The following is a 16,814-nucleotide window of genomic DNA, read 5'->3' on the forward strand; positions in this document are numbered from 1 at the left end:
TCACTTACTTTGTTTGTGTACAGTTTGATGCAGGTGTTTAAGGCTTCCTTAACAAAAGCAGCACTACAGAAATTGCTTGGAGCAGTACTTTGATAGTTGGCTTTGAATATGACTAAATACCTTTTCCTCCCCACCACAGTTACCACCCACAAATGCTGTGAAGGGGAATTTGTTATTCCAATAAAAATCAGTTGTAATATATGTGTATTCAGATAGTCGAACTGTCTTTAAAAACTGCATATATAATTTCTCACTTACTTTCAGAAAGGACTTGATGAGCTTCCAAGCATTTTGCATTACATGCTTAAAGCAGGTGTGAGGAGGTGATCTAAAATAAATTAAATGATTGTTCTTCAGCATCAGGCTGGGTACAAGAGAATGTGCTCTTTTCATCAGTGGGAAATGCTCTTTGGCTTCACCTCTCCCTCTTTCATCTCACTGGTGTGGACTAAGATGTGAACAACATTGCTTTACAGCAGTAGACTATTTTCTTTTTTCCTGTGCTCTGGATGTGAACTGTTAGCTTTTATGAAATATTGGTCATCAGGAAAGATTGCTGTGGTGAAAGAGCTGTTATGATTATTTCTGGGCTTTCATAATTTGAAGTAATTTGCACATACTTGCCATTAGAATATATGTTGTATCATCTTCTAAGATTGTAAAATATATTTTTTTAGAAGTTGATTTGTAATATTACAATCAAAAGGCTCTTCCATTTGGGACTTTACTCTTTTTCTAAACGCGTGTCTGATATAATGCATGAAACACTATTATGTAGGATTTAAAAATTACCTTCAGTTGTTTCCATTCTGATAGTCTTGTAGTTAATTGCCAAATGTTATTTGATGTTCTTGAAACTGAGAGAATTATAAGATGAATTTGAGGCCTGTCTTTATTTAACAAGATAGCTGAATTGGTTCAGTGTAGTTTCTGTATCTGATGTGCAGACAAAGCAAGCTATGGTTGGGAGGCTATGCAGAGAAACAAAGTCTCTGTAACTAAATTTCAGATAGGTGATGATAAACAACTGAAATTAGAATAATCTTGAGAAAAGGGACATGACAGAAGGGTAAACAATGCCCAAAGAGTATGCCCAAGGTCATAGTAACTTCCTAGCTGGGTTTTGTGATGGCTGAGGGCACCGTGACTGCTCTCTAGCTGGAACTGGGGATCAGGCTGTGGCCACTGCCTTCTCCCTCCCTTATCCTTTGGGCAGAGGTGTGAGTGTTCATGTTGGTCCCAGCTCTGTCCACTCTGCCTTGTGCTCAGAGGCAGCTACATTGGGGTGAAGGACTTGCAGCTCTCTCCTGGTAGCATCCTCTGGATGGGTCGTGGCTTGGACTGTAATCTTGAGGATAATTCAGACAGTGGTCTGTTCTGGTATCCAGGTGGGTAACTTGTGCTGCTAGACTCACTGGGAGACAGACCTGGAGTCCCTAAAAGAGCTGAATGCCAAATGTGCTTAGGAGGTTACTTGCAAATGTTGTGAGGACTGCAGAGATGTGTGGGTTTTGTGTGAACTTGTTGAGGATACCAGAATTGTACCCCTTTGGCTCTAATAATATTTAGAATTGCATCCAGTTCACTTGGTGTGAATATCTAATGCTTTGGCCAATTTAAACCCTATTTACATTAGCTTAGTTTAAATTTGGTGTTTAAAGAGCTGTAATTATCTGTCTGCTTTAGAAATTCATAGTGATTTAGTGAGATCAATTTTAAACTGATTTTAATTAAAGCAGAGAATCTTTTACGTTTTTACAGATGAGACCTATGACTAGCCTTTTTAAATGGTGAGGAAGTATATGCAGTCCTAGAATGACTTTTTTCTGCATGACTGATTTCTTCTGCTGAAGTCAAATTTAGGCTGTTGTTTTGTATATAAACTAAAAGAATTAAATTCTAAAGAACATTTTATTCAATTTTTTTCCCTTGCTCCAAGAGTGGTTTCCGTTTGTTAAGACTTCTATTAAATTGCTGCCAGTACAGCATTTCACTGTCTTGTTATTGTAGACAGGCCGATGGATTCTGTGACCTTTTTTACTTTTGATTTCTGTGATGCTTTTTTCCTCAGACAAAAGAGAATGTAAGAGATAGCTGGGATATTCTAATTTATGGTGATAGGAAGCAGAATACAGAGGCCTAACTGCAGTCTCAGGGTGAGATGTGCCACTATTCTAGTATATGGAAAATGTATCAACTGCTTTTGTTGAAGGTTATTTGGAGAGAATGGAATGAATGTTGGGAAAATTCTCCTGGAAAGTTTCAGGTCTAATGCTTAAATTCTTGTACAGGATGTCATTGTAGTGAGGTGTGTATGAGACCTGTGTTAGGAGTTGCTGAGTAGTTTAGATTATGTGCACATCTGTCAATGTAAAAATTGACAAAGGATCGTGATGAGAGATGAATATTAAATGTAAAGAAAAAAATCTGAAACTTGTGTTTTTGGAAGAGCTCTGTGTGTGGGATATGAATATATCTAATACCTGAGATTCTGGCAATTTGATTCTGTTTCAGTGAGTAGAGGGCAGCTAGTAGAGGGCATAATTCAACTAGTCATCAGATCCCCTTGAAGGGTGATTCCGGCAAATAGGTTCAGTCAATATATTTCCATGATACAAAATGGATGATAGTGCAAAGCTTGTATTCCCATTATTGTGTGCAGGACAGACAAATGGAATACCTTTTAACTAGCAGTAAACTGAGAAACTGAAAGTAGTTGCCATATAATCTTTCACCTATAATATATATAGAAATATACAGAAAACATAGACAGGACATCAATTCTGATGTCCTGCTTTTAATGTTCACTGTGATTTATATCATGGGTTTTTCTGGTTGATTTTTTGTTTGTTTTCTCTTCTCTGCAAACAGCAAATTTATCTTTTCATCTATGTAAGTGAGGTATGTGTGGAGAAATAGTTATTGAACAAAGGCCCTTCCTTAATGATACTAATACTTCAGTAATGCTAGAAAGCATTTGTTTTCTAGGACTGATGGTTCTGCATGCAAAGCTTCTCCTTTAACTCTGTGTTTTGCACGATAGGTAGTACCATAAATCTAAATGACAACTTCTACAATATTTCATTAGACTGATATCTGCAACTACAAGGTGCTACAGAATTGCATCTGTTCCGGAAGCAGAATCTGAATCACTTGCTCCTCATACTATTAAAGCATGGATATGGACACAAGAAACTGGACACAAGCAACAATAGGTTATGAACAAAATTTCTTTGTGAGTATGGTTCTCACCTTGTTGGATGCAGATTCAGTCCTGTCTTACATGTGCTTGTAAGTCTGCCATAATTCTGAATCAGAGAGACTTAAAAATCTGTCCTTTAATGTGCTGTTAAGCAAGTTGAGAATGAAAAAGTAGACTGGTATTGTGAATAGGGAAGATGATGTGATTCATTGTACCCAGGTTTGTGTCCTGATGGACAAGACTGTGTTAGTGAGTTCACTTAAAACCAGGTACCAATTCTTTAGAAAGTGAATGAATACATGCAGTGTTCTCTATCTGCAGTATGGTCATTGTCTTTGTTTCGTTGAAATGGAAAGCAATGCGCGCTGCTTGAAATTTCAGAAACAACTATTTTCAGATGCTACAATGTGTTAAGCTTATAAAACTGCAGAAGCATTTCATGGACTCTTTTTCCCTCCCCCAGATGATCACCAGCAATTAATGCCTGCAGGCTCCCTTCGTAAAAAGAAGCTGGCAAAAAGACCTGGATACATGAGACCAGAAGCTCAGCAACGGATAGAGTTTCAGTCCCTTGGTGCCTGCAAACCATCCAGACCAGGAGAGCTGCAACATGGAAGGCAGGGTTGTGGAGACTTTGAGAACTGCGCTCTATGCAGACAATGCCAAAATAACTTCGAATTCCTGTGCTGTAGTGAAGTTAGTAGCACTGTAGTTCCTGCTGATGGGGTAACAATGTTGGCCACTACTGGAAATATGCCAGGATGCTGCAAAAATCTATCGTGTTGCAAGAGTCTACGATCAGAAAACACAGTGACAGCAGCTTGCTCTGCTGCCGCAACAAGCAAAGGAGATGTTTCTGCTGTATGCTGTACACGGCAGAAAAGCCACAGTGCTAAAGTGAACAAGCCCCCAAACATGTATGCTTTGGATCGGACAGAAGTGAATAACAACTGTGAATATCAAAACAGAGATGATATTTCTCATTCTGCTGTTGCACACAATAGTTTAGATAGTTTTAGTTCAAGTTTCAGCTTCATACAGCTCTCCCTGAACTCGGCCTCTGGAGTAAATGATGTTGAAGGCAAATCAACTGTTGAGGAAACTGAGATTGTTCTGCATCCCAAAACCACAGGAAGTCTGCAGAAGCCAGAAGAGATGTCACAAACTCATGAGAACTTGGGAGATTCATGTTGCTTCTCCAGGTCCAGTGAGGATTTGGAGCATGAACATGAGAGCCCTGTGAATGATAAATTCCAGGACTGTGAGACTCTCTCTCTCTCAGATATAGATGCAACATTTTCATATTCTACAGATTCCTTGGATGCAGCATCTGCTGGCTCTTCTGTCACCTCAGGCTATGAAAGTAGCTTTACTGTTAGTGACCGTAACTGGGATATTTTGATGAAAAAATATGAACCAGTGCTGCAGGATTGCTTGCTTGGCAACCGCAGTACACTAAAGGTCAGTAATCTCACTTTGGTTTTGATTCCTCTCCCTGTCCCTCAAAACATTTTTATTTATAGTTCTGAAATCAAAGTTTATGTTGGAGTTCAGGTACTAATGGCTTTTGTAGCATTTGTTCAAAGAGTTTTACAGTAGTGCTCTGTATGATAAAAGTGAGACAACAGGTTTTGTTTGGTTCTTCAGAAAAAAGGTGATGTCGTTGCAGTACCTATTCTGTGTTCACCTGAAACTCACTTCTAATGTCACACATCAGTTTCTGAGTTCATTAAGCACCGTTTTCTTTCACAGGTGGCTGTTTTTTCTGCAGTTTGGGGTATATGTAGTACAAAATTCGGGGATGATAATAACTTTTCTTGAAGCATCATGATTTAACAACATAAAACTTTTTAACTGGAAATGTTTAAGTTTAGCTACAGATTTCTTGGAGTGAGGCAACTGTGTGAGAGTAGCATGTAATCTAAGAGATGGGTATTCTCCCCACATGAATAAAAATGGGGGTCAAGTCCCTCTCTGCCTCCAGCTGGGAATGGAATGATTTGTGTTTTTTTTTTTTCCTTCCACCACAGAGGAGTAGTGGAGCAGTGAGTCAGGAGTCTTTATTTCTGCATGTATGTATATACCCACACTTATACCTGCGATGTGTACAGGTATTCATTCACTGTGTCCTTTATGGGAGAGGGGTGAGGAAACTTTAAGAAGGATCATCTGTGTTTTGTTATTTGTTTTCTGGGATGGCAGGGTGGCCATTGGAGGAAAATAATTCTGAGTTTACCTGCTCCAAGGAACCAAATACTAGATTTGTTATGCAACCAGGAAGCAGTAATCTAGAGATTAATATGGACACAGTGTATTTCACTAATTTGTTCAAGGTGCACTGAGTAGGTAGTGGGGTTTTTCTGGTGTGGTGGGCTTTTTGTTTGGTTTTTCTTTGTTGGGTTGGTTGGTTGGTTTTTTTTAATTGTTTCATTAGTGCCTTTCAGAAACTCAGATTCTTCTGACTTCTCAGCTCAGACACATAACTGTTGAGATACACTGTATTGTCTTTAGGCCTGATGAAACAACTTGCTCTGGGGAGACTTAGCACAACCCTGCTGTCTGGGTAAGACAGAAGGTTGAGAAACTTTTACTATTGCTTTTTTTCTGCATGACATCTGACCTGGGCCTGCAATGCTCTCTAATACTTTCTTTCCATAGAGGATTCATGTAGAACTCAAACTAGGTTCTGTTATTTATAGACTTCACACACATTGACATGGAGCAGTTTCTTTGGCTTCATGCCTGGAATGACAACGTGCCTGTGGTCTGGGATGGTTTGGGAAATTCATTTGCTACAAATTTGGGAATATATAACATAATCAAAATAGGAATTTATTTTTCTTTCCTTTCAGTACTTTTTTTGATAGGCGCAAATGAAACATTGCTATCTTTAATTTCTGTATTCATTAATTTGTTGAAAGGAGAACTGGGGATTTGTGCCCTCAGATGTCTTTGCCCTTGGTTAGCCAGTCGTGTATGTTTAATTAGAAGCACCTTCCTATTGTAATGATAACGAGCAAGTCTTAAAGTTTTCAGAAAGGAACGAAGGCAACTGCAGTCAAGAAAAGGAGACAATACCAAAATTGTTAAAATTATGCGTTCTCTGTACTTAAAAATAAAAGTGATCATCACCTGGTACAGATATAGGACATGCCACGCTGAAGCAGCTCTTTGATGAATTGAGCTCCAAATGTCTTATCAGCCTGCAAATAAAAAACATTTCATTGTGACAGCATCAGTCAGTTTGCCGTGGGCGAGCCTGGGCTGTGGTACCCAAGCAGACTTTAAATGACCTGCCTCTGTAGCACATGATGGAATAAACACTGCAAACAGCAGCAAAGCTGTATTGCAGTATAGATGGTTGTTATACATCATATATGTGAAAAAAAGGTGTCATTTGAATCATTCCTACTGCAGGCTTCTTTAAAGCTCTGTCAAAAGTCAGGCATAAAATACAGAAAATAGTTTACGATGAGAATTCAGAGCTCCTCCCTTCAGTATCTTACACATTCCTCAGCAGCATCAGAGAAAAAAGACTGGAGTTTCAGGATATGAAAACCAAAATAAAATAAAACCTTGAGGAAATGGGAATGTATACAATGTTTTGTGTTTGTTTTTCTTCTGGGCCATCCTATAGCCTATTATTAATCAATCATTTTTGGATACTTTCCTGGCTTTATTTTTTATAGTTCTTTTCTGACTAGTCCACTTTCACATACCATGTTTAGAAGGGATATCCTGAATTTAAAGGTCTTGCCTAATTTGTGTGTTGATTGTGTAGTCTCAATAACTGAGTGCTTCTATGAAGTTGTTGACTGGCTGTACCTCTTTTTCTCTATTCAATTTAGAGTTTAAATATAGGGATTAAATATGAAAGAGTTTCAGGGAGGAGTGAAGTACTCTGTAAATGCAGAATGTCTAAAGCATGGATTTTGTTGGGTTGGAAAATGCTTTCCCAAGCACTTTCAGGCTTTGGACTCTAGGAATATATGCTGCTTTTTTTCCAGGCTTACCTTTTTCAGTGCTGATATTGGCTTGTTTGGTACCTGTCATGTATAAATTTAATAAAAAAGAAACACATTTCAGTCTTGTAACTGTAGCCCTGCTAGGCTATGGCTAGCATGGCAATGAGGAGAGGACTAAACCTGCCTTCTAACTAATTTCTTTTTACAGTAAAAACTTGTAAAGGCCTTGGAATGCACACCTAGCCTTACAAATTTTTAGTAAATTTAGAACTTTATTCCAGACTCTTTGATGTTAACAAAGAGAAGCATTAGCTTTTGAAATAAAACTTTATTATGGCAGAAGTTTTTTTTGGGTGTGAGAGAGCTGTCTGTATGTGGTTTAGGTATTCTTGGTGTTCTGCTTTTTTCTTCATCCAGCATTTGGATTGTGAACTGAAAATGCAAACATCGACATTATGTAGATGAACCTAAATTGTATTTTAATGAAACTTTGTTGGGTGTATATGAATACTGTCTTCTGACCCATAACATGAGTATACCTGTTCCAAAATATTCATACTGCATTTCTCTTTCTAGTTACAGAATAAAATGTGGTTTGCATATGGAAATATTGTATTCTGTGCAAAACTTAGGGAAAAAATTGTTGGAATGGGCTCGGGAACACACTGTTGAGTACAGTGTGATCAGAAGTATATGTCATACTGACAGAATCCTCTAATAATCCTACTTTGATTTAGTCAAAGGGTGAAAAATATCCTGTGATCACATGATCTCCTTTGCTTTTCAAGAAATATCATTTGTTATTCTCTGTATGTGTTTGGACTAAAGCCATGCTTGGCTCAAGTAGCTTCAGTTCAACTGACTTCCAAATAGGTCTGTCTAATTAACAAATACTGGGCTTAATTATCAAAATTTGGTCATTGTAGTGATTTAGTAAGCCATTATATTATGTAGAGGTTAATAGTCTAAATATTTTTAAATGCAGCTTCTTCTTCATAATTAACTTTTTTTTCTTTGCCTAGATAAAATCCTTGATCTTACGGCTTCAGAGGCTTCAGGAAAAAGCAATAGAGGAAGATGACTACGATAGAGGTGAGAATTGCTCCCCCCTACTCTCCATGGGATCATGCTGCCGTTTTTTTTTTCTTTCCATCTCCTTTCTCTCTTAATTTTATATTTCCTACATAACAGTTGGTAGGTGTGGAAGACTAGTTCAATGAACTGTATTCTTTATTCTTTTGTATGGCAGGAAGCAAATTAAAGTAGGTCAGCAGCAGGTAGCAACAGTTTTTATTTTCTTGAGCCACATCACCATGTGGGAAGGTTGAAATCCAAATATCCACCATCTGGATCAGCTGTTTTGAAGCAGCATGACTTTAAAAAAAATTGCAGAAATGAATGAAAGCTCTAAAAGGAGAAAGGACAGGCGCTGGCTGCTGACAGAGTGAGATTTGTTGCTTGCCACATTTAGCCATGACACTACAACAGGGCTCAAACACAGAAATAAGGTCAGTAGCTATTATAAAAGTGAATGATACTGTCCTGTGGGATTAAGTTGATGTCACTGAATTCAATCAAAACCAACTAGAGAATATGGTGATGATAGAGTTGCTGGCAAATGGCTGTCTTTGAATAGTGCTTTTCCTTTCAACTGCCTTGGCACTTCTGATAAGCTTGGTGTGTGCACACATTAATAATTAGAGCATTTATTAACACACATATTAGGTTTCTTCTTGTTTCCTGCTCTGGTAGTCTGTGTTCAGGTACTCATGTTTTGATAATCTTGAGGTTCTAGGTTAAATTCTTCCCACTAGATCTATAATTAGTTGGAAAACCCTGCAAACATGTCAGTAAAATATGCGTGAATATGCATGAATTGAGAGAATAAGACTGGAAAAAGATAGCTCCTTTCCTGCCACTTTTTTACTCTCAGCTTTTAGAGATCGGGCAGTGGTCAGAACTTATGGTTTGCCTTTCAAAATGCTTGCAGTTGTACCATGACTTCCTGTCCCCAAAGAAGTCTCCGAGGTGATGAAAATGTGTTTTAATAGTGTGTAGGGAGTAGGTATGTAGCCCTTTTGCAAGAGTGGTTCTGTTGGCCTCTTAAAGGCTCGCCTGCGTATAGAAGAGTTTACTACCATCCCAAATCATTCTTTTAGTGTGGAACCTCCTAATGGGGAAAATGTTTAGGTACGTTAAAAACTAAGGATGTTTTACATATTCATGGGTTTAATCTCTGTCAAATAGATATTATTCATGTGTGCGCTTTACATGTGTAACACTCACAACTCTTCTTTTTCTAGTGTCTGTGGGTTGAGCTCACAGTTGGAGACTTCCCAACAACTGTGTACTTGGTGCACATGGTTAGCACAGATTCCAGCTGGGATTCTCTGGGCAGTCAGCCACTCTGACAGCAGTATTTCAGTGTGTCAGGTGTGACATCTCCTTGTGATGCCACATAGTCACTGACCACAGGGAAAAATTATGACTTGTCTTGAATCTTGCACAGAAAGCCCTTCTGTAGTTTTCCTGGGAGCTAGTCTTGTACCCTTAAAACAGGACCAATGTTCTGTTGACCATGACTTTATCAACTACCCTTTTCAGTTCCACCTTGGTTATCGAGCGGGTAGCACAGAGGGTGGTTTGCAGAATCTTCCCCTCAGAAAAATGATCTGGCTGAAATGTTATTTCACCACGTACTTTGAACACAGAGGGAAAAAGTGGCAGCAGTACAAAGGTGGTAAGAAGCATCCATAGGTGGGATTGCTGTTTTCTGTGCTAAGTCTGGTGTATATATAGACAGAAAAAATTTGTCCTGATATGAGACTAGGTGCTGAAGTGCTTGAGAAACTTTGCCTTGGGTTCTTCTATCCCTTTGAAAACTGGGAGTCCATCTAGAGACACCGTTGTTCTCAGAAAATGCCATGCTTCAAGCATGTGTGTGACCATGCATCCTTAATTTTATGAATTTCTAGCTTTTGAGTCCTTGACCTGCTTTCTGTCATACTGGTCTTTGTTCCTCTTCTGATAAAACTGTGAACCAAGGGGTTTTTGATACTGCTTTTCATTATTTTCATGGTATCTGAACTGTCTTTTTTAGTTTTTTTGTTCATGAAACATGGGCAGCATATTTTCAAGGAAAGAGTCACATGGAGAAGGTGCAGTGCTGCAAGGAGAATCAGAGCTGTGACCTTCCCTCCTCATCTTGCAGTGGCAAGATTTCCACCTTTGCTTTTAGAGCTATGTCACTGCTCCTGGTGGAGAACAGTCTTCCCTGGTGTGAAGTTTGAAAGCTTATTAAAAAGCTTATAGATTGGCCCAGTACCAATTTCTGTTCAAGTGAAATTTGTAATTAGCCTTCTTTAAAATGCTCTTATTGTCAAATATTGCTAGCAGGGAATGGAATTGCTAAATGTGCAGAGCTGTGATGTGGAGCATAAATGGCGGTGTATTATCAGGGAATGTGAGAAACCAACATGGTGTATACGGAGGGCTAATGACATTTTAACTATATGCAGAAGATTACTGTCCCTGTAATTTGGGGAATGACCTTGAGTGTACACCAAGTCCTCTGTTAAGAGCAGAACTGTTCTAAACCAGAGAGGATGGTCATGCTGTGTGTGGTGATGACACAGGTCTTGCTCATTTGGAAGTTCTCTAGGAGAAAGGTAGACCTAGTATGATGTGGATAACTGATAAATGCCCTATATATGGAAGAGGTGAGTAGGGGGGAAGGAGAGCAGGTGGAGGGAGGGGTATGAGTGACTGGACTCCCAAGTGGAAAATTAAATCGTCAATAAATAGATTATCATGTGTAATTACTGCTTTGTTGTTAGAGGCTCCTCTCTAGCTCTGACCATAGTTGAAGGGATTTTCTGACTTCAACTTTGAGTCATCTAGTCTTGCAGGAAGGACCTCAGTTGTTGTTTTTTTTTTTACAGCAGTTTGGTGGGATGGAGATGTGTTAGTACTTAAAACTCCTCAAAGTGCTAAGGACTGGTTTCTGCTGTGTGACCCTGCAAACTTCACAGGAATAAGGATATATTTGTTTTCCCCCTTTACAGAAATACAGGACAAATGCCTGCTGCTTGGGTCTGTTAGAGTGATGATTCCTGAATGAGTGATGATTTTTTTAAGGGCTTTTTGCAACCACAACCTTCCATTTTTGTTTAAAAGACAAGGGAATACCTGTTTAAATCTTCAACTTGTTTCTTCCTAGTTTTTCCTTTCTTTAGGTGAATCTATTTGCTCCTTCTCTTCTTCCTCATCTTGGACTTGAGAGGTGTGCAGCAGAAATGGCACTTGCCATTGCTTGGTTACCTGTGCTGTGCCTTCTGAAGTCCTGCCTTGGCATGGTTAGGGTGTTGGTGTAGGGGAGCTTCAGTCAGTTGTTCAAATAATTACATTTTTTTCCTATACTTTCTTGCAGTGCCATGGGATGGAGTGGGGGATATGTTTGTTCCAAGAGTGCTGGGGGGCTACTTGGGCAGAGGCTGCCCCCCTGTCCTATATTGCTGCTCATCTACTGCAGGTCACTGAGCACAGTGCGGTGAAACTGCAGGGTGTTCTCTCTTCATACTGTAGCTGTCAGGGGTTGTTTCAAATGCAGTTATTCATACTGTGAAATGGTTACGTGAAATGCATATTCAGTGAGACAAATCTCCTCAGCCCTGGTATATTTTTAAATAGAAACCATTAGGATGTTGCTTGTTTTACTGCTCTTTCTGTTTGGAGGGGCTGAAATATCAGGAAATAAGTGATTTGTTTTTTTTTTTTTTCTGTATTTACTTGTGGTCTCCTCTTGATGGCCACATTACTGTATATTTTCAAAGCAGGTACAGTACCATGGGAATATAAGCATTTTGCCTTGCCTAGCATATAGGAAAAATTGGTCTGTTCTCCAAGGATCACTTGAAGTGTTGTCATGGCTCATTATTCATGATGGAGCTTGACAGCTCCAAGGTTAAACACACTGCTGAATACAGGGTGGAAAAAAAGAAGACAATATATTTTGTGTCTGTAGGAGTTGTGCTTGCAGTAGGAGCAAGTGTATTTTGCTCAGTACAAATCTATTGCCCCAACATTTGAAAACCTTTTTCCTGTTTTTTGCTTCTTGAGCTGCTCAACTTTGCCTGGTGCCAGAGGCAAGTGGATTGGTAACTATCAGGACTGTCTTGCTGCTGACCTCTACTAGTGGTTCTTGTGCCATCTTGTTACTTAGAAGTTTTTTCAGAGCTACTGTTTTGTGTTTTGGTGGTTTTTGTTTGTTTGTTTGTTTTGTTTTTTTTTTTTTTAAAGAAAATTCTTGTATGCAGGAATGTGAGCATACAGATTCATTGTTTGCAACTGATAGGGAATGTAAACTTCCCTGTGCAATCCGATTGTATTCAGAGTAGCTACAGCTCTTCAGTGAAGGTCATACAGTAGATCAGAGCAACTCCTCATCAGTCCAGCATGTCAGGTAGAACATAGAAACATCTTTGCCAGACATGGCAAAACCTATCCTCTCTCAGCAATAAAAATTCAGGCTGTTAATACATTTAACATCATGTGAGCCTTCGGTTATTTTAGGTGAGTTCTCAAAGCATGAACTATGTGAATTGGTAAGCTGCCATGGACTTGTGTGCTGTGTGTTCTGCAGAAAGAGAGAAAACAATAAAGTATCATGTTAAGTAATGGCTGGGTTAAAAATGTTGTGTTAAGTGGCACTCCAAGGGAGGCCTTGGACTTTTCTTACAGTGGTTCTTGCAAACTCCAAACTCCTGACCAGGTGTATAGCTGTTTGGTATTTCCAAATTTCTTTTTGCAGTTTAAACTGGAACAATATTTTTCCCAGTGTAAAGTAGTATTTCTAGTCATAACTCTTACAACATTTGAACCAATTTGATATTCAAGCAGGGGGGTGGTGTGTTGTTCTTTTTGTTGTCTTTTTTCTTTGTTTTTTAATTTCTTTTTTTCCTGGAAGTGCTATATGTGGATGAGGTTTGGGCAGAACCCCTGCTTTACTGTGCTTCTATTATTTTGAACTAAAATGCTTGCTTGACAGATGGCTGCTATAACAGGACACAAATGAAGGCAAGTTGGCTTCTTTATGAGGAAGGACAGTGAATTTGAGAGAAGATGTATCTGGAAATAACTCTCAAAGAACATGTCACTTTGGATTGGACTTGTTTCAGTGTGCCATATACCTTTGAAAGTTAAATCCTTAAACCTTAGCTGTATATTGAGTGAAGCTCTATATCTGAGGCTGCTGACTTAATAAAAAGTGGATGCTGGAGGAGAGAGCTTCTGTGACACAGGAGATTTACTGTGAGCTTGTAACTTGCAGTTTGCAGACCATTGACTTGTCAGTGGATTTGGGGTGGATGGAAGAAATAGGACTTTGTGTTATGCCATACTGTCAGAGCTTTGTTTCATCACAAGCTGTAGAAGGTTCCTTAAATATGTGGCTAAGCCTTTTTGGGTTTCATGTTCATTTTTACAACTTCTCAGTAAAGCTATTAAGAGGATGTGGGAAAGGGCCTGTACAAATTCCCAACCTCAAATCTTTGTTGCAGGAATCTTACTTATCTTGTCCTACTCTGACAAATTCAGATAACCTCCACCAAAGAGTTTGGGTGGTTAAGGATAGCAAATGCTTATGTGAAGTATAAATCAGACTTAATTTACCTCGTAACAAAACAGAGGTAACACAAGCCTTGCAACTCTTACACCTTGTCTGTAGTTCTCTAAGATGGCTAAAATGAAAAGATAGAAGTCTTTTTTTGTACATATCCATTTATTGTTTGGTGCTGGTTGAAACTGTTGACCAAGATGCCGTTGTCCAAATGCTTTACCATAGCTTCTGTTTACTAGCAGCAGTAATGACATCGTTTCTTTTTATGCAATCTGTGTTAGGTGTATCCAGTTGCTACTGTGTGGGTTTTTTTTTTTTTAATCACAAAACTGAGCAGGAGTCACAATTTAAAGGTATGAATTTCCTTATCTTGCTGTCATGTAGACAACAGGAAAAACTTTTTTTAATTCTAAAATAATATAGTAATTACCAATGCTCATGAGAGGGAGGTCTGGTGTGCATTTCTGGGTACTTTGACTTGTGTTTACTCGTTACATATAAAGCACATGCATCTTCAGCGGCTTCTTGAAATGCTTTTGATGTGAATCCTCATTTTAGCCCAGCTGTTTAGCTTCCATCACATCAAGGTGTGTCTTTGAGGTAGAACAGGATCTTGCTGTTGGTCTGCTTGTGCCCCCACACTGAAAATGCAGTCATGTTTTCTACATCTCTAATTCCTTAGCCAATATTGGAGAGGAAACTGCTGTACTCTTGCAGTATCTCGCTTAAACTGTGCAGCCTAAATATTTTTAGGAAGTGATAGTATTTTGTAGGATTCTACTATGGTCTCGTATTTTACTCTTGGCCAGTGTGAAGAGGTTCAGCTATATCTTGTGTTTCTGGAAGCTGCTTGACAAAAAGAAAATTGCTGAAGTTTTGGCAAACTGTGTGCTTGGAAGCTTTCTCTGCTCCTGGCCATCTGCTGTCTAAAACTGACACTGCTGGCCACCCCTCCTATGATAGTTGGGCCCTATTTCTCAGTCCATGATGCAGCCAAGCTGTTCCCAGACAGCCTGGCTAGTCTTTTACAAACAAACCGACAATGAAAAAATATGAACAAAATAAGCAATTATGGGTAATTTAAGATCTTACTTGCTGAATTGCTGTTTGAAGCATAGGGCTCTGATGGGTGTAACTTGGGAGAAGTGTTGATGTGCTATCTGGACAGTACCCACTGAGTGAGTGACATGGCTCTCCTGATACTCAGCCAGCCCATCTGCTTACTTTGCACTTGAAAACAAATTTTATATTCAGGACAGACTTATCTTTCCCTTGCTCTTTAGAAATATTAGCTCCAGATAAGAAAATTGTGTTTCATTTGCAATATGACCACTGGAGACGGTATGGCTATTAATTCAGCCAACAAGTAGAAATTGATTTTGCTGCCCTTGTCTTACACTTAGGATATAAAAATTTTAAGGGAAAGGGGACACCTCCTCTTTTCAATTATTATCTGCTTAATAAATGACTGAACATGGGTAGAAACTTCTGGATGTCGCAGTAATGCAAATTCTCTGTAATTAGGGGTTAAAACAGTGCTGAATGAATGTGACTACCATTTGAAAGCAGACATGAAAGTCTTCCAGTGTAAGTCCGCTGTGGAGAACTGATAATACTCCTTCCTCATTGTTGGATGGTGTCTGGTCAAATTCATGGTGCACAGATGTAATTAAAATCAAATCTGAATTCATGTTGAAGTGCAGGGGGTGTTGGTTTGAAATATTTTAATCATGACCTGTACTTGGTGGAGAAAACACTTTTGAGCGAGAGCTGAAATGGCCCCATTCACAGGCAGGCTTCAACAGCTGGATATTCTGGTGCTATATAGTAAATATTAAAATAGTGAGGAGTTCTGAACAGAGTGGTTCTGGTCATGCTATTTCACCTGCCTCACAGAACTTAGGGTAAGAAGACTCAAGATGTATAAGTGTGTTTAAAAAAAAAATTAATTCATAATATTGTATAAAATGACAAAGTCTTCCAGAGAAAGAAACACTGAGGATGCTGAGGAGGAGAAAGAGAAGAAATATTTGGGGAAAGGAAAATAAAAATCCAAAGTAGAATAACTCTAGAATTAAAATTTCATTCTCTTTCAGAGCACTGTGCCTGTAGAAGCATTGCTACTGGAAATAGCTTTCTGATATAATTATTCTGCCATCACATTTCTGTTCTTGTCTCCCTGCAGATAAGTCTGAATTTTGTGCAGTTTTATATTTCCCATCTCAGGTGCTTTTTTTCCCCACCTGTAACTCCCAGGGCTTATAACGAGAAATACACAGGATTCAGTAGGATTCTCTTATTTCATTTAAATGGCTCTTACATTTCTTCTTTTGGACATTTTTGAAAACAACCATGCAGTTCCAAATAAGAAGGTGAGGAATCTGTCAGAGAAACAAATAATCTTCACTCCCCATGCCAGGCACTGGTGCCATTTTACTTATTGAGTGAACCTGCCTGTTACTGTGTACAGGAGTTATTTCTCTGTGCCCTCCTCCTGCTTTCAAAATACTTAGGCTCTTCTTATCTATAGCTGTTATATTGACTGACCCATTCAGGCTGAATATATAGGGACAGCCTTACATGCTCAGTTAAAACTATTCCATTGCTGTTACTTCTGGGGGGGGGGGGAGGAGCCCTTTCCTTTTCAATCAAGCAAGGAGAAGGCAAGACTGCCTGTGTGTGAATGGCTAATGCCTCCCCAGTGCAAACAGATGAGAGTTATTTGGGACCAGTGTGGGCAGCAAAGCAGCTGAACTGTATTTGACTTACTTTCTTTACTTGTGACACACTTGTTTGTTGAATGCAGGAAAAAAATTATTTGTTATGTCAAAGAATGTGAAACAAAGCTTTCTTGGCTTGTTGAAGTGCCCTGAAAAATGCTGCTTTTGCTCAGATTAAAATATTCAGATGAATTCAGTCCCTCTTCAAGCCAGAGCTCAGTTATGTGATGACTGCAGGAGATGTAGGTCATGTGAGGACTGGAGTAATTTGGAGGGATAATGCAGCGGGCCTGGTTCTGCTGGACAAGCAT

General features: G+C 39.0%; 1 protein-coding gene across 3 annotated transcripts in view; it reads left to right on the forward strand.

Annotated features, from left to right (window-relative positions):
* Nucleotides 1–16,814, forward strand: part of DISC1 (DISC1 scaffold protein) — a 191,487-nt gene that overhangs the window by 14,671 nt on the left and 160,002 nt on the right. For 2 of the 3 annotated variants that reach the window (XR_005562923.1, XM_027721399.2), the window contains exons 2-3: nucleotides 3,666–4,663; nucleotides 8,190–8,259. Coding sequence is in view for 2 of the 3 variants with exons in the window: in XM_027721399.2 (XP_027577200.2) it covers nucleotides 3,666–4,663; nucleotides 8,190–8,259 (1,068 nt within the window). In the remaining variant the exon portion in view is untranslated. Of the gene's footprint in view, nucleotides 1–3,094; nucleotides 3,236–3,665; nucleotides 4,664–8,189; nucleotides 8,260–16,814 lie in introns of those variants that run through there. The other variant, XM_039379553.1, reaches the window with a different exon arrangement.

This window comes from Pipra filicauda, unplaced genomic scaffold, assembly GCF_003945595.2.
Source record: "Pipra filicauda isolate LSUMZ 115617 unplaced genomic scaffold, ASM394559v2 scaffold16_size7369187_pilon, whole genome shotgun sequence".
NCBI lineage: Eukaryota > Metazoa > Chordata > Aves > Passeriformes > Pipridae > Pipra > Pipra filicauda.